Below are 18,798 nucleotides of genomic sequence, written 5' to 3'. Positions count from 1 at the left end.
AGTGCTGACACTTGGTTATTTAGCGGAAGATAGGCTCAAGTCTTCCAATGAATAAGTACTAGATAATTAATGTTGCCTCTCCCTTGTGTCAAGAAAAAACCTTATGCTTTTAAATCCCTATTTTAGTACTGTTGCATATATTTTTCACCCTGAACTATTGTTATTCCAGATATTTTTGTTGTACTTGTAAATATCCAGTCTCTATTTTAATAATTTCATTCCTTTTCAAAATTGTATGGCAATTTTCAATCAAAATAACTGGAAATAACACATGCATCCCACCCTCTAATGCCATGATGTTTTCAAAGTTGTTGTGGAAGAGTTTTTATGCCTCTGGGGTTTTTTGTTCCTGCCTGGGACAGGAAGGGAAAGGAAGTGGGAAAGGATTATCTCCAGCCCTTCTCCTGCAGGCAGGGTGAGATTGCCAGGACATTATTCTTTAGCCAGTATTTTGTCAGCTTGGTGAGAAAATTTCTTCCTCCAAAACTTACTCTAAGATTGTTAAATAATATAACTTAATGGAAAAGTATACCAGTAATTCATGTTCTTTATTTTGCAGTTAAATAAGTTGCAAGATCTTCATCCTTTGCCTAAGATAATTTTAGAATACCGTCGGGTGAGCTGATATTTTTTACATCAAGTAGTTGCACTGAAGTGAGCTTAGCAAAAAAGATAATACACTTGCAACTAAATTAAAAAATGGCTCTAATGTAAATTCATTAAATATTCATCTAATTTTTTTAGATATTGAAGTTGTAAGTATTCTTAAGAGATTTTAAATATAATGTTTATACTTCTGTTTTGCACTGTTACATTAGATCTAACAAACTCTTCTGTTACAAAAACAATTGAAAAATGACTTAAATTTGTCTTGCTACAAAACACACTCTTATGGCAAAATATTTATTTTTTTGAATTCTGAAGAAATGCTCTGCAGAAAATGAAGGAGGCAGTTACAGGGTGTTTTTGGGGGTGAAGAGCCTCCTGAACATCCAAAATGACCTACTTTCACACTTAATGTTTGAGTTTTCCATGAATGAGTGTCCAAGATTTAAAAAATTTTAAACCTGTTTGGTTTGGGGGTTTTTTTTGTATGGCTTTTTTGTGTAGTTTATTGACCTGGGGATATAAGATGTAAAAGGATAAATTTCAATAGTTCATTTACTGCATCTGCAAAGATGTGACTTTACAGTACAACCAAGCACTTACCTGACTTATGCTAATAGGCCAGGCTATTAGGGCATATACATCTATTATTTATTGAGATAAAACTATTTTTTAAAAATGTCTCCAAGTTAATATGCATTTGGAAATTAAGATCTAATTTGAAAAATCTTATATATTTATAAATAAGCATTTATCTAAACTTTTTTGTAATTTAGGTTCATAAGATGAAATCGACTTATGTGGATGGACTACGAACGTGCATGAGAAAGGTAGAAATATTAAAAACTAACCTGTAAAATATGGTATTTCAAATCATAAAAGAATGTGAAGTGATTGCAATGTTTACAGTTTAAAGACTTTTATATGGGAAATTATAAAGTATTTCTTTTTGATTTTGTAGTCCTGATTGCAGTAAGTTTTTTGTTACTGTTACTTGCATTAAATAAAATTTAGGTGTGTATCTTTTAGGTATATATCTTTTTCTTCTTGGTGATTTTTACTTTATTTGACTACAGGGATTTATTTCCTCTACATGGAATCAGACAGGAACTGCGACCGGGAGACTTTCAGCCAAACATCCAGTAAGTGATCTTATTAGAAGAGATATGTTTTAATTATAATTAAAAAGTCATATTATTTATGTAACTATTTTACTGTAATGTTTTCAACCCACAAAATGTTTTTCATATAAGTCTAGCAGTAGCCATATTATGTGTAAATGATGTACAGAAAAAGCTTATAAAATGGGTGCTTTACTCTAGAACATTTACTTTTTATGAATATGTTCTATTTGCTGTGGATCAAAGTTTAGTATTATGACCTGAAGTAGAGGGGTAGAATTGTGAGCTGTGCATGCACTGCCTGTACTTCTTTGTAAGAAGTTCCTGCTGTTCACGAACCACTCCTTGTAACAGACCCGTGAGCCCTGGAAGGTACTCTTGGGATTATAGGACAAAAAGCAACCTTCTTTTTTTTTTTTCCCAGTTTGGCTTCAGGCCTCACAGCAGTGGAGCTGGCTGTGCTGATGCTCTGGAGGTCTTGCCAGGTAGATGCTTACATGGCTATGACCCTTGGGCTCTTTGTGTTTCCTTTCTTGTGTTTGGCTGTAATGATCTCCATGTCTGTCCTTGTGGCTGGAATGTGTTTTATTTGACTTTCTGAACTTCTAGAAGCTTGGGGAGTTTTTTGCTAAAGTGGCCTTTTTATTAAAGGATATGTTTGAATACATTTTATTATACCATTTACCTGGAGTTTAGGAAGTGTGCTGACCTTTGACTGGGGGGGCTACTGAGGCCTTTTGCTTTACACTTCTATAGCTACATATGCTTCTGTGCAGCAGCATAGCTCATAGACTCTTAGAATGCGTTGGGCTGGGTCAGTCAGTCCAGCCCCCGGCAGTGAGCAGGGACATCTCTCACTAGATCAGATTGCTCAGAGCCCCATCAAGCCTGACCTTGAATGTCTCCAGGGCTGGTGCTTCCATCGCCTCTCTGGGCAACCTGTCCCAGTGTTTCACCATCTCCATTGTAAAAGACTTCTTCCTAACATCTAATCTAAATCTAACCTGCTGTAGATTAAAACCATTACCCCTAGTCCTGTCACTACACACCCTTGTAAGCAGTGCCTCCTCAGCTTTCTTGTGGCCCCCTCCTGGTACTGGGAGGCCACTATAAGGTCTCCACGGAGTCTTCTCTTCTCCAGGCTGAACAAACACAACTCTCAGCCTGTCCTCATAGGAGAGGTGCTCAAGCCCTTTGATTATCTTTGTGGTCTCCTCTGGACCTGCTCCAACAGGTTCACGTCCTTCTTGTGTTGAGGGCTCCAGAGCTGAACGTTTCCTCATGTGGAAGGATGCAAAGTTGCAGGATGTTTCAGGGGCTCAAGTCATGACATAGGAGGGGGAACAGTGGTAGAAAATGGTGACTACCCCCCTGTGTAAATGTTCTGCTCGGTTTAATCATGGCCTTTCTTAGCAAAGAGCTGAGCTCTGGCCCTGTGGGAGAGGGGCAACAGATGCAGCAGTTTGGCTCGTGAAGGCTAGAGGGAATGCGCGAGGCTTTGTCAGGTTTTATCCGTGCAGGTTTGAGTACTGCCTATCTGTCTGTGAAGGTCTTAGCCTTATGCTTCAGGGTTACAAGTGGCATTAGAAGCTTTCTGCAAGTCCTGACTAGTATGGTGACTTTTGGAGTTTTGGCAGAAACCTGTCCTGGCAGGTTCTCAATCTCGCAATACTGGTCGCTTCCTTAGTTCTTCTTTCATCTGTCCTTACAGTTTGGGTTTCATTTATACATTCTTACCCTTGTTGTATGTATTTCCATGCAATTTGTTATCAAACAACTTATAGGAAGTGCTTATGCTTTTTGCTGAGTAAAAAAAAGGTGTCTAGGATTCTGAATTAACAATGGAATGGAGGAGTGCTACTGCTGCTCCTGTTTCTCATGCACCCAGATGGGGGTAAGTGATGGGAGGGAATGGAAAAGATGATCATGAGGGTCAGTTTGATACTGTCATGTGGTGCACAGACGTTTACAAGTCAGCTGAACAAGACAGCTGTCTTAAACAACCACGTACAACACAAGGTGACCTTTGCCCTGTCACGTGAAAAATGACACGATCTACTTTTCTTGAAGGTTGTTTTTCTCCAAAATAATGCTGCTAAAGTTAGCATCCAGGGTTGCCTAAGGCTGTCTTTTCCTTATAAGGAGAAACATTGGCATGGCTTTTTTTGTATGAAATGTTTTTGGAACTTCTACCATCTGTTTCTGAATCATTTATTGATATAGAAGATATACTGCAGTGCCCAGTCGCTTTACTTAGTGTTAAAGGGTTGGCAAGATTCTTGCCAGAAATCATAAATAGTGTAGATATTTTTGCAGTTACTATGAGGTTATGTCAATTTTTAGCTGAGTCTTTGCTGAGGTAGTTTATTTTCAACTGCATTTTAAAATGCTTTAAAGACTGATTAAAGCAGAAGATAAGTGTAAATCAGATAAAGTGAGAATTCAAGTAGAATAAACATCCTATTTGCTACAGTGGTTGTGGGAGATGAGGTCCCAAATGAAGGCTTCTTTATCTTTCATTTGTTTTGTAAAGGCAATGGATCGATCTGTCCTCTTTCCTTTAAGGCTTTAAGTGGAGTCTGAGAGGGATTTACTCACAGGTTTAAGGAGAAATGACCAGACATTAGGTACAAAGCAGGATTTCTTTTTCAGATAAACTCTTCTGTGATCTTCTTTCAGACAAATCCGCATCTGATGTGTGGATGATGTATATTTTAGGCTTTATGTGAATTTCTCTCAATAGATAAGCTTATTCACATGACTTTTATGACTCCTGTATTGCAGCAGCTTAGAAGGGAGTTCCTTCTTAGAACTTCACTTCAGTGACTCTCCATGTGTGCATCTATTCTAGTTTAACTGTGCACTCCATTTCTTTTCATTTGGTTTCTTCTTCTACAATGTGTTTGCTACATAATTAATACTTTTTCCACAAATAACAAAATGTTATATAATGCATCGTCAAACAGGGACATATTTGATAATGTAGTCTCCTGCTATAGCATATACAGTAACTGTGTATATGAACCTGCATATCTGAAACCTAAAGGTAAATATAGACCCTGAAATTCTTCAGTCAAATTATTTTGTAATGTCTATAGGCAAATTATTTTTCCACTCTGTGGTGGATTGCTTATGACTATTAGTGGAAGCGTACTAGATTTATTATTAGCAAATGTTATTTTCAATTAAGTTTTATATAAATATATTGGTCTTGTCTGCATGAGGATACTCCTTTATCATGTTGCTCATAGATTACTTTCCTATTAAATGTATTAATTACACTCATAAAGGCTTGTTGATGTTCTCCAAACCTACCTTGGAATACCACTTTCCAGCCTCTCACCTTTTAAAGCAAAAATAAGTTGTGACAGAAGTGGAAAGACATAAAGCCAATTAAGGTCAAACCTCTTTCAGAATGAACAGAGAAATCCTGATTCGACATAAAGATTGAATAGAACTGTAAACTTCAGTGCTAGAAACATATTCTGTACTAAGGTTTCTTTCCTCCAGGCTTCTGTAGCAGAGAGCTGAAATGCTGCTAATGAATTTATACTTCAAAAGATGTTTGTATCGTTAAACTAAAAAGCATAAAATGAAGGGCTTCAGGGACCCTTCCCTTCCTTTTAGTAACAAAAGGTTATGCTGAATATAAATAATTTTTTTTACCTTCTCAGACCAAGTGAGAAAAAATAAAATAGAAGCATTCCTGTTTCTCCCTAGGAAAAATGCTTTTACCAGCTTGTCCCAAAAGGCAAAGAAATAAAATAATTTGGGCTGCCAATCAAGGAGGCGTGTTAGCCTTTGATTTGAAGAGCCAGAATGTAATTTGAAAGAGAAGCTGATTAGGATATGTTGAATGTTAATGTGCTCAGAGAACGACCATAAAAAACTTGAATATACCTCAGTCTCTCCAACAGATATAAGTAGTATTTTCTGATAGTGAATGTGTGATAGACAATTGCATGCTTGTTTACTAGAAAATGTGTTACTAGCAGTGTTTGGAACGTGAATAATAAATTATCCATCTGGCTTCTAATGGGAGTGACAATCTCTTGAAGCAGAGATCCCTCCAAGCAGCTGCTATCAAAAATGAGTCTTCTGTCAGTTAATGTAGCAAACCTGTTTTTCTCATTACCCACAACTGTATCTGTATTGCTCCCCTTCTGGAGTGAATGAACTCATGCTCTCTGAGACAAAAGCCAAGTGTAGTAGTTTTGGAATTTGTTTGGGATCGTTTGTAGAACCTGTGGATGAGATGCTGCCTGTTTGTCTCCCTTTTATAACACCGTTCCAACAGGTTTTACATCCTTGGCATAGCCACACACACTGAGCAAGGCAAACTGTCAGAATCATGTTGTCAAAGCTACTGTGACAGCTCTCAAATTTCAGACTTTTTGTCCCAGGCCTCATTAAGGCTACAGCCTGACCTTTGGTATTACCAATACTCTTTCTGAAAGCTTATAGTCTGTGTAGTTGCAATTGGATTCCAGCACAACCAGGCTGTTACACAAAGTATTTTGGTAGTGGTGAGCTGCTGTACAAATTCGAAGTGTCCTGATTTTCCCCTGTCCCTTTCCTTCCCAGCTGTTAGAAGGCTTTGGCCTTGATGCAATGTAAGGGGTCAGATACCGAGTCTGAGAGCAGGGATGTGATCACATATTCCTCTTTTTTTTCAGAAATGAACCAATGCCTTGGCTCTTTTTCAAACTGCACTACTAGGAATGTAATTTTAGTAAAATTGCTTTCATATATTTTCATAGTAAAATGAATGTTGATTTAAACTGGATAGATGATATGGCTCTTACATTTATATTGAACTTACTAGAGTGTGTTTTCAATTATTTGTTTAAACAGTATGTTTATTGGAAAGCACTGGAGATAGAGACAGGTCAGACAGATTACAGGTTCAGATAAAATATCTTGTCAGAAGTCTTCTCTAATGTCATTGAAGCGAACAAAATATTTAGATGTGTATGCCCCGATGTGGGCTTCAGTAAAATGGTGGCAGGTTGTCTTACCAGAGGTGATAATATCTCTATTTTCTTGGACCTTTGCATCAAAGCAAATTTTGTGTCGTATTTTCTAGTCAGTACAAACAACAGTCACTCAGGTGAGCTGATGTTCTATGAGAGACAGAGCACACATTCTGTTTGTTTTGGTTGGTCTATGTTCTCAGAGTATCTCTTGCATTGAGAACATATTTTTGTGCCGTGTTTCCTTTCAGTATTTTTATTCCAGACCTCTTGAGTCATATGCTGATTATGATTGCACGAATAGCACTAAAATAGCATCTTATTTTATTTGGAATTTATTTGGAATTTATTTGGAATTTATTTGGAATTTATTTGGAATTTATTTGGAATTTATTTGGAATTTATTTGGAATTTATTTGGAATTTTGATGTTTTTACAATCTCTTTTGTTGTTGCTTTATTTTTTAGAGGTATATTTTAGTGAAGACCTCAGCATTTAAAGAAATTGTGTTTACAATGTTGGAGGCAGAAGTTCCCCATTTTCTCTCTTCCTCACTCGTCAGTTTTTGTTTTATGATAGGGAAATTTTAAAAAGAATGAATGAGCATGTTGACAAGACTTCAGTTGCATTCCTGATGAAAATTTACCCTATGTTAACAGTGCAACGGGATGTTTTTACTTACTGACGTGACAATTACAGTATGAAAAGTCATTTTTAGTCATGTCATAGCACTCATGTCTGATGCTCCAACACATCATCATGTTGATTTAATACCGAAATGCAGAAATAAGGTTTCGGCATCATAGACCTTTATTCTCTTAGCATCTCAAGTACACATGGTATCCTTTCATAAGGTACATGCCTATCTTGGGCATTCTCTGTGGTAATGCTCCCAATTTGTATAAATTCATTCATCTCGGGGTGAGTGCAGTGTATCCAACACATGGTCTACATTTTATAGCGTACTGATTTTCACTTGGCTCGGTAAAGCTTGGAGCATCATCTGGGCTGTAGTTCTGCAGTAACAAGAGCAGTTCAATCACACATATAAGTTCTCTTCTATTTTGTATTATCTTTGTATGTATAATTGTTGTACGTGTTATTTAAAGAAAGATAATGTGTAGCCAGTATAAATCTGCTTCTATGCAGTAATCAACATACAAAATGCTTGGGTTTTATGTATGCAGGATAAGACAGGGAGTCTGTCATTTTTCTACAAATTAAACATCAGGTCAAAAATATAGACAGCAATTAACAGCTCAAAAATGAAAGATTCTATATAACTTGGAATAATGTGAGCTAAAGTATTTTTAGCACATTATGAAATATTGACTGTGGAGGCTGAATTCCCTTCACTCTCCTTTGGTTTCTGACAAAAAGCGCCTCAGAGAAGCTTAGGCTTGTAGAAATGGGAGACAAAGTTCCTGTAAAATTTTCCTGTGCTAGAGAGATGATGACGCTGCATACTTCCACTTGTTTCATTAAAATTCAAAGATACTGCATTTCAATAAACTATGTATAAATTATATTGTTGGCACCCTGGCTCCTTCTGCTGCTGCGTGAGCTTCGTTAAGGTGGTTGGTTGTATGTTGATTCGTTTTTTCCCTTGCATGGCCTCTGCCAGCGATGTTCTGGGAATGCTGCAGGTAGAAGCCAAAGGTATGCACTGAGCATGTTGTAGAAATCCATGCTAGAATACAGCTGATGCTACTGCAAGGTTATTTTCCTCTAATATGATTGTGTGTGCAGCATGTAGCTAACAAGCAACAAACTTGGCATCCTCTTTGGTTGGGTTTTTAGCTGTGTAGCTTTCACTACCTTAGAAATTGAAAGGTGTTTTAAAGTTAAGTAGTTACAATCATATGTATTACTTAGAGTATTCTGTTACAGAAGTTGATCAATACACTGGTGTGTCTTTTTGAAATTTTATTGTCTGATTCCCCGTAACTTCAGAACAGTTTAGGAGCAATGGTCCTTGCATGGTGTTTGGTTACAAGAAACAAGTAGCGCCATTCACCTGTAGTGTAGCACAATCTTTGTTCTTCCAGCGTTTATCCGTATGAATTTCAACTCCTGACTGAGCTCCGAGTAATTTGCTTGTGCCTGAGCCTGGCGTGTGCCAGCACCCCCTGAAGTCTCTGGATGGTCACAGTCGTTGTGTCTCAGTGCTGAGGAGTTTGATAGAGCCCATGTCCTGCTGAGTTCCTTTTTACTGTCCCCATCCATAAGGCAGTTGCTCAGTGATGTGCAGAAACACATGTATGATCTTTCTTTTGTTTAAATATTTCTGTGCCTATTTGTTATGAAGGTGTCTACCGATACCCTCTCGTGAGTTGATGAAGATTTTAGAGATTCTGCTTGAATGTTTGTTTTTATTCTTCCTATGAAGTATTCTGTTAGTGGGATTCTTAGTCACACACTTTTAGGAAGTACTCAAAGCTCAGAGATTTATGTTCCAAGAGGACAATTTAAAAAAATACAATAATAAATTATGTCTTGTCTTACAAGCTCTCAAAAGTGCGGTGTGTTAGCATACTCCTCTAATGGCTGGATTTCTTTTTGTAAGAACAAAATAGAGTCTAATTCTGATCTAAGTATAAGATTCATTATGTTTTAATATAATAGAAGTATTTAAATTGTTTATTTTACTGCACGGTGTTCTAGTGTATATTTTTTTTTCTCCTATTCTCTATCCTGGTCAGCAGAAATTATTTCAAAAAATCTGAGACTTCTGACAAGACAAAAAATGGCAGAGACAGTAATGAAAAATGATAAAAAGAATGGATTATAGGGGAATATCAAAAGTTAAGTACAGCAAAAGAGACTTCCTGTCTTGGATGGTCCATTCTTCAGACAATCCTGACTTTCAAAAGCTTTGTTCTTGACATCCCAACGAACTTCAGGAAACTTATCTCTGTAGCTCTACATCCCTGTTACATTCAGATTTCTCTGCTGACAGGGTTTTTTTTGTTGTTTTCCTGTGTCAATGGTGGAAAACTTGCCAATTCTGTACTTCTTCAGCATCCTTTCATAAAACCTTAGGAAATTTCACCTGGAGTTTTGGAGATGGATGCACTCTTTCAGGCTTGGAACAACACCTAGTGGTTTGCATAAAGCTCACTGAAGACGGAATAGGACAGAGGTCATCTTGCTGACTCCCACGTGGCCTTGTCCTTAGTTCTCCCATACTGACACAATCATCTGCTGCTGGCTGTGACTCTTTGGGGCTGAGAGTTAAGGACATTGTAGAGAGGTTGGTGCTGGTCTCTTCTCACAGGTAGTTAGGGATAGAACCGGGGGGAATGGTTTCAAGTTGCAACTGGGCAAGTTTAGGCTGGACATTAGGAAGAAATTCTTCACAGAAAGAGTGGTCAGACACTGGAACAGACTGCCTAGGGAGGTGGTTGAGTCGCCATCCCTGGATGTGTTCAAGTGTCGCTTAGATGTGGTGTTGGGTGATATGGTTTAGGGGTGAACTTGTAGTGTAGGGTCAATGGTTGGACTCGATGATCGCAAGGGTCTTTTCCAACCTGAATTGTTCCGTGATTCTATGACATCTAAAACCTTGATAGTTCTTGCTGCTGTGTAAAGCAAGAGGGATGTGCATTACCTTTGCATGATTGTTCACTGCTGAGAAACAATAACAAGTACAAAAAAAAGAAAACCTTTATCAAAGTTCTGTACTATTCTGTAGATTTTGACAAGAAAAATAGATGTCTTTAATTATTAACTAGCCACTAGATGGCAATTGCAGACAAGTGAAGATTTGCTTAGGAATGCATGTACACATAAATACCAGCCTGGTATTGCTGTGGTGACCTTGTTTGTTTTCATATTTTCTCTACTGAACTGCATTATGTATTTTAAAAATTAGATATTCAGACTGTTTTAAATTGATGTCTAAGGGAGAAGTCACAGAAGATAACTGTGCAATAATAAATAAATGCTGGTACGGACAATAATTAAATATGGCAATTTTCCAAAAGCGAAATCATGAAGGTGTTGTTTGAGGTTTATGTATTTTTATTTTTTGCTGTGTAATTTCTCAAGGGTGAGTTACCACCAGCTTTGGAGGTGCCAGACAAATTGAGTGATTCTGATGTTGGGAGTGCCCTTGGGACTCCAAGTCTTGTTGTTCTGCATGGCAAGAATACCGCTTTGGGCAGCGTGCAGTTTTCTTTACTATTTCTCCAGAAGCTTTGGCCTTTAACAAAGGAGTAAACAGAGTGTTGGTGGTTCAAGTAGCTCACTGAACCTGTGCTTACGTTTCTTCTCAAATTGATTAACCAAGCTGTGACAGCACAGTTTATCGGTAAGTGTGTTCACACGTAGAGAAAGCAGAGACAATTGAAAGAGAAGGGAGTGAAAAAATTTTGAAGAAGCAAATGCACTACAAAAGAAAAAAATAGAGATATAGAATATGAAACTCAAAGGAGTTGTCGCATACCCATCTATTGTCTTTGTAATAAAGTCTGCTCTTAGAGACCGAAGCATTACTTCTACTCTAAAAGTCATATAACACTAGTCATCAAACAGATGCCATGAATTTAAAAGCTTACTTTGTTTTTCATTCTGTAGAGCCGAGTTCTTGTTTAAAGAGAACAGCTGTGGCCTAAATATTTTCCTAAACTTTCTGGAGAAGAAGATACTAAGAGAAACTCCAGAAACTTTTTGACTTTTAATGCTTCAGGTTTTTTTCTGGAGTACTAGATTTCATGTCATAAAGTAGAATTTTGCTACTCTAGACTTCTTTCAAGATGAAGAGAAAGTCTTTGTATTAAAAATAATTGATTTTGTGAGGCAACTGCTATTAGAGTAATTAAATCTGACAAGATTCCAGTCCTAGTAAATATCCTTGCTTATAGGGAATACAACTGGATTTTGTTATTTATTAGCATTAGTAGCCACAGTAAAACAATATTTAATTCCTCCATTGTCCTTATTTTGCTCTCATGTTTGACACTGTGCCTCACTGTAACAGCAGGTAGCTTAGTTGCCACTTCAAAGGATACACACATTATAACTTTACCTGGTCTGACTGCGTCCTTGTATTTGTTCAAGTCTCATCTTGTTTTGATCTTCCCTTGTGACACACCCATTTATGAACAGGTACTCATTTCAGTAGTAAGCTTTGCCTCTGTTGTTATTTTTCTGTAAGTCCCTGGATTAGTGCAGTAATTAATCAGGATCAAGCATCCATAGAATAGTCTGTAGCCACCTCTGTGCATTCCCATTTGTTTCAGTAACTTTCTATTGTTTGGTTGTGGTTTTTTTCTGTTCCACTCCCTGCAGTTTGTAGGTATTCAGAAATGTGGATATGAGCAGTTAGTAGAGTGATGAGCCATCTTCTAGGCACAAAAACCTACATGTGGCCATAGATGCCATTGAGTACATATGTGGACATCTACTTCTAGGGAGTTACAGGGTTGCTGAGGTTATTTGGTCAAAAAATAGCAATTTATGCCACTTAAAATTTATATAGAGTAAGGGAGAAGTATGGGTTAGCTGAATCAATATAAATAACTGAAAGTGCAATTGAACATAGGAAACATGATCAACAACCCTACTTGACATAAAGAAATAATTAAAATGCACCACCAGCATCTGTGATTAGGTGAAGACTATCTATACTGACCTGAAAGGTAATTTATCTAATAGGTATCTGTATTGTAATCCTTTGAAAGAACCCAAATAAAGTATTGGATTTTAACCTAGGAAAAAATCAACTGAAAATGTAGTTGTAGAATTTTGGATAGCAGAAACAGAAGGCTCAACAGAAACTGCAACTGATTGAAAATAAACTCGTCAAACTGGGAACTGCATATAGTTTGCTGGATTTTGATTAGGTTTTGTTTTCAGTGCTAGTTCTGCTCTTCTTTGGTACTGTGACTTTCCTTATAGTTTAGAGCATCCTTTTTGCAAGGCTTGAATGATTTATTAGAAAGCTGAGTTTGTGAGGCTCTAACAGGGACATCAAGGGTCCATCAGTTCTGAGTCTCCATGCCAAAGTGACGTCTGTCACTGTTTCTGCACGGCTCTGTAGGCAGAAGCTGACAGTGGAGGCAAGAACCTACACTGTTTTCACCTGAAACAACAGACAAAAGTAGAACAACTTTTAATAGAGGTATTTTCAGAATCAAGAAAACTGATATCCAACCTGTGCTCTAAAATGCCGGAGTATGGGAAGGATTATAGTGGTAAAAAATGAGATTATGGAGGTAGAAGGAAAGAACTCGGCAGTCTGTTTTACAACATGTGCAGTTTCAATCTAGTGTTTCTAGTAAGACTTTTTTGTATTCTGCAATGGCTATACTCCTTACTTTTCCAGCATTATGAGAGTTTAAATAAAAAACAGTGATCCAACAACCATCTAGATACTGGGAAAATATGTCAAGTAACTGAAATGGTAGAAGAGGTGGTGAATTGATGGAGTGCTAGGTCCCTGTGTGGCAGGTCCGCTGCTAAAGAAGGGCATCAGCTTTGGACACTCAGGAGAAAGACACCTGGTCTGCGCTTACCATACCCAAAGTGACTGTAGTGCAGATCAGGTGTTTGTGTTTTTTTATTTTAGCTTTGATAACTTGCCCAGGCAAGTTGTTGAGGTTAAGTCTTGTAGCTGTGGCACTTCAGAGACATGGTTTAATGGTGGACTTTGCCCTATTAGATCCTCAGAGTATTTTCCCACCTGAATAATTCTTTTATTCTGTGAAAACTATAAAAAATAGAAATTAGCATTCGTACAGTCAAGTATTTTGTATTAATTGTGTTGCAAGTTTACCAAAATTATTTATTAAACTTGGATGTACATTTTTGTATGCATTTTCCATAATAAATACAATTCTTTTTCTCAGATCTTATATTTTAAGACAACAATTTTGGTAATATATTTGTTTCTGTCTTTAATTTTTGAATTTTACTCTACAAGTGTCCTTTATATATGGATATAGTCACAAAATCACAGAATGTTTAGATATATTTTTAAAAACTTGCTTGCAAATGAAACCAAAATCTTTCTATGGCTGTCCTCTACTTCCTACCACAGAGGGCTTCAATTCTATCTTGGTCAGAAATTCTATGAAGTAAAAAGAAGGCAAGGTGTTGGCAATTAATCAATTACAGCAATGTTATAAAAACAGAATTGCAGAATCACAAGATAGCTGAGTTTGGAGAGGACTGCTAGAGATTGTCTAGTCCAACCCCCACTGCTCAAAGCGGGGTCCACTAGAGCAGATTTCTTGGGACTGTGTCTAGTTGGGGTTTGGATATCTCCAAGGGTGGAGGCTTCACAACAGCTCTGTGCAACCTGTTCCAGTGCTTGACCACTGTCACAGTAGGAAAGTTTTTCTTCTCCTATTTAAATGGAAGTTCCTGTAATTACTTGTGACCTCTTGACCTGTCATTGGGCACCAATGACAAGAATATGACTCCATCTTCTTTATACCCTCCCTCAGGCCTTCTGTACAGAGGGGAAGGATCACTCTTGACCTGCTGGTGCTGTTCTTCCTGAGGCAGCCCAGCATGCTGTTGGCTTTCCCAGGTGCCAAGGCTCGCTGCTGACTCAGGTGCAGCTTGGCTTTTACCGGGATCCACAGGTCTCTTTCCGCAAAGCTGCTTTCCAGACTGTGAATGCTATGCAAGCCTGATAGCCCATTTCTCCAGACTCTTGCAGTCCCTCTGAAGTGCAGAGCAGCAATCTGATGTATAAACTACTCCTCCCAGTTTTTGGGTTGCCTACTATCTTGTTACAGTTGCACTCAGTCCCATTATCCAGGCCACCAATGGAGGTGTTGAGCAGCACCGGGCACTGGAGTACTCACTCCACTAGCACCTGGCTTCCAGCTGGTCTTTGTGCCACTCCGTAAAACCCTTTGAACCTGGCAGTTCAGCCAGTTTTCAGTCCCCCTCACTGTCCACTTATCTAGCCTGTACTTCATCAGCTTGTCTATGATGCTTTTATGAGAGATTGTTTTGAAAGCCTTGCTAAAATCAAGGCAAACAACATCTGCTGCCCTCCCCTCATCCACTGAGCTAGTCACTTCGTCACAGGCAGCTATCGTTGGTGAAGCACGATTTCCCCTTTGTAAATCCACTCTGACTACCCCAGATCATCATGTTGACTTCAATATGTTTGTAAATGTTTTCCAGGATTATTTACTCCATCACCTTCCCAGGAATTGAGGAGAGGCTGACTGACATATAGTTTTCTGCATCAAGTTTCTTGCCCTCCTGGAAGAAAGGAGCAACACTTGCTTTCTTTTAGCACTCGGGACCCTCCCCTGATCATCACAGCCTTTCAGACATAATTGAAACTGGGACTTGGCTTCATCTATCCTTCTATCCATTGGAAACTCTGGGAATGAGTTTTGTATTACGGTGGTTCTTCATTTATATTTTCTTTTAACCAATGCTAGGATTATCTTGTTAATCATCCACTAGAGTATCTTGGTTTCCCCCTGCACCTCCCCAAGAAACAATGAAGAGAAGTATTAACAGTTAACTTTCACAACCAGCTTTTCCACCACACTGTTTGAAGTATATTCCTTCTTATCTCTTGGAGAACAATTGTTCACAGAGAGCAATTTTATTCCTCTATAATGTCTAACGACATGTGGATGTCCTTTTCTAACAAGAAGGGATAACAATCACCTCAGATTGGATCTGTGAAGGCTTTTGCAGAAATACGCTTGACATAAATGCGTAAATGCAAAGATATGCGCTGTATTACGTAGTTCAGTGGTAATAGTCATCTACCAAAGCTGCATCAGTTGTCTGCTTTTCATACAATAGAATTGCCACCTAATTTTCAACTCAAGCAGAGATCCTTATTTCTCCATCCATTTAAATACCTAAAATAAATTTATCCCTTCAAATTTGATTATTTAAATCTTAGAAAAGATCATCTCCAGAGGAATGTCAGGTCAACTTGTTAGGCTGAACTACCCGCTGGAGATTCCTGTGTCTGTTGACTCTAGAGGGATTCTAGACAGTTAGCTTAGACCAACAACTTAAAGATGTCTAAAATTAGGTGAGAGGAATCTATTAAACTAATCCAATAGGTTGAAGATGAGCATTACCATTTTCATATTTCTTGAGTTACGTCTTTTCCGAAGATTTATTCAAATTATGAGTTGTCAACGAATTGACAAGTGAAAATACTTTTTGCGCTTGTAACCACTTACTAGTGTTTCTTCAGAATTATTAGTAACACTTCTAAAATTGCATTAAAAGCAGACTTTCTGCATATGCTCTCAGTGAAAACAAGATGGCAATATAGTGATTTATTTTTACCATTGTAGATAGATTTTAAAATAATTTTTTATTCATTTCACTTTGTTCAGAATTTTGAAGCTAATGAATAGGGAACACTGATCGGTGAGAGTAACTATAAACTTTTTAACCTGTGCTGGAGGTCATATTATTAAGTACATGTCAATACCAGGATAGAGTCTAATGAAAAGTCCATACAGTGATCTCTACCATTAAAATGATTCAAGTCAGAATCAAAATATTTTTTACATGTGTGAAGTTAGGCTCCCACTTTCATATCTTGGTACATAATAAAGGGCTTAATTTTCTAAACTTTTCAAGACCTACTAGCTTCTGTGGCAACTTAAACGGCTCATTATTCCTGTAAACAAGCACTGATGCTCCCCAACTTGGAAATGATGAAATCAATAGTTATCAATAGAAATGTTAGTTTTGTGCACAGATTAAATAACCGCTTATTTCAAAATATGACATTACAATAAACATTGTCACAATTGTTTCTTTAAATGTTGCTAGGAAGTGAAGAACTATTAAAGATGGCAAATGTTTCTTCTGGGTCAGACTTCATACTCAGGAATTGAGAGTAGTGTTCCCTGTTTACCCATGCTGTGAAAATAATTGTGTGTATTATGTAGTAGTTTCCTATCTCTGTGTATGGTGCTGTGGCGGGTGTTCAGCTCTAATACATTTAATTGTAGATCTTTAAGGGTGATGCTAAAACTAAAAAAATGATACTTTTCTCTTTTGGGGTTTTTGTTGTTCTGCTTTAAATTTCAATAGCTTTGCAGTCTAATTACATTTATGTTTAAAAAAACACATTTTGAATTTAAAATTATGTAGAAAATTATCATTCTGATTTGAGAACTATATAGTGCTATTCCTATCTCCCAAATTCACAGTGTTATATAATATTAGTATGTTCATCTAATTTCTGAACCACTTGCAAATTACTTGTGTGGAATTACAACAATTGAGCTTAATACACATTATATAGATGAAGAGGCATAATGACATAAAATAAGAGGAGGAAGCTGTCGTGTGTCATCTTTCATGCTTTATTGGAGGTGTATGAACCCAAATCTTTAAAAAAAATTCTTCTGTTATTCCTAGTCCTGTCTGTTTATTGATAAACTTACTTCTCACTGTTAACCTTGGCTGATGTACTTTAGCTAATAAAAAGCTCCTTCCTTATTTTATCAAAGATTATCATTTGGAAAGTCTGCCAGTGAGAAATCTTCCTTACAAGCTCCCAGTTTTCAAGGAAGAGCAAATATTGAGAAGAATCTAGATTTACAGAAGTGTGAAGTTTCCTTTGAAAGGCAAAGTGGTTGATCTTCTTTATTACGTGGGAAAAACTTGTTGGCATTAGTATCGCTAATGTTCTTATGCTGCTTACAAACTGTTCAGAAACGTGTTTTCATGAACTTTAACTTACTAAGCATTTTTTTCTTATTTGTAGAACATTCAAGGTATCTCTAAACATCCAGTTAGGATTACAAAGAAACAGTACATAAAAGGTAAACTATGTTTTAATTAACACAAAAAGGTAATTTTATCTAATTACTGGGTTGTATTATATTTTAAAGTAGACCAATAACTCCAGCATTAAAAAACAGAATAGATTGTTGATGCTTAGTTGGACATTGTTATGTAAACCAATTACTTTTTGCTGGTTGTTCCTGCAAAAAAATTACTGTTTCAGCATTGATCTGAATAGTGACAAACATTTAGATTTTCTTCCCTCAGCTATCTTGCTGTTCCTCTTTCCAGATGAAATTATGCCTCTTAACTCTCTTCAATATCCTAGGGATGATTTTGTCTGTTTTTAGCTCATAAGACTTCTGAGGAGATGTTTAGGTTACGTCATTTTAATCAAACTTGTAACTAAAGGCCAATGGCTATTTGGATATGTTTTTCTTGATAACGGAATTGTATTCAGAGAGAGTCAAAGTCTAGAAGAGCATGACCCAAGTGATAAAGAAAGAAAGCCACAATAGTAGACTCAAAATATAAGAGATTTTCTCCTTCTTGAAGGCCTATGGCCGTAGCTGGAAAATGCTGCTCGTTTGTTGCACTTGATTCTCAGATAAGGGCAAGCTTGCATTTTCGTAGCTATTCATGCCTTACATTTGAAATAATACAGACCATAAACCAGGAGTCTCTTGAAGACAATGTAAAACTCTGAAAGGAGTTTTATTTTATCTGCCTGATTCATTTTTATAAGTATTTTTTTAAGTTATTATTAAAAATGTGTGAGCAGTGGCTATGTAAACCTGAGCTGCGGTGTGTGACTGCTGCCTTACTGGAAACAGTCCAATCAATTTTGTTAATGATCTTGTATTATAATACATGCTTCTAAAAGATGTATTTCTAAGTTTTTTGTTCCTGAATTGCCCTTATTTTTTCCACTTCTGTGCTGAGCAGATTGATTATGTTGCATTTCAAACCACCATCCTTTTCTACACGAAGACAAGTGGTATTACCAGGGTGCACTGAGCTTCTGATACCTTATCAATGTATGTTATTGCTTTGGGATGTTATAGGAGATTTCTGTCATTAGAATATGGATGCCTGTATCTGCTGTATGTTCTCAGTATTGTTTTACGCTGCCACCTATAACTTGGAATTTGGTTAACACATTGCTGCAGTATGTTCAAAGATAAGAAAATACATTTTTCATTTCATCTCTAGAGACCCTTCCTTATCTGAATGCATCCTTGATTAGATGTTCTGTCCATGGGCAGATGCGGAGCAAGTTGAGAGTTTGTGGGTGAGAGTTAAGGGGCAGGCTATCATGGGAGATACTGTGGTGGGTGTCTGTTACAGGCCAC

At 37.3% G+C, this 18,798-nt stretch overlaps 1 protein-coding gene across 1 annotated transcript in view; it reads left to right on the top strand.

The window, feature by feature from the left end:
* POLN (polymerase (DNA directed) nu) overlaps window positions 1-17,484 on the top strand; it is a gene marked incomplete at its 3' end in the record, with an annotated part of 41,706 nt that extends 24,222 nt beyond the window's left edge. Inside the window, exons 12-15 of the mRNA XM_009879005.1 lie at window positions 560-616; window positions 1,383-1,436; window positions 1,683-1,748; window positions 17,427-17,484. Of these exons, the coding sequence (XP_009877307.1) occupies window positions 560-616; window positions 1,383-1,436; window positions 1,683-1,748; window positions 17,427-17,484 (235 nt within the window). The remainder of the gene's footprint in view (window positions 1-559; window positions 617-1,382; window positions 1,437-1,682; window positions 1,749-17,426) is intronic.
* Window positions 17,485-18,798: the final 1,314 nt, after the last annotated feature.

This window comes from Apaloderma vittatum, unplaced genomic scaffold, assembly GCF_000703405.1.
Source record: "Apaloderma vittatum isolate BGI_N311 unplaced genomic scaffold, ASM70340v1 scaffold20431, whole genome shotgun sequence".
Classification (NCBI taxonomy): domain Eukaryota; kingdom Metazoa; phylum Chordata; class Aves; order Trogoniformes; family Trogonidae; genus Apaloderma; species Apaloderma vittatum.
This window is presented reverse-complemented; position numbering and strand designations above follow the sequence as displayed.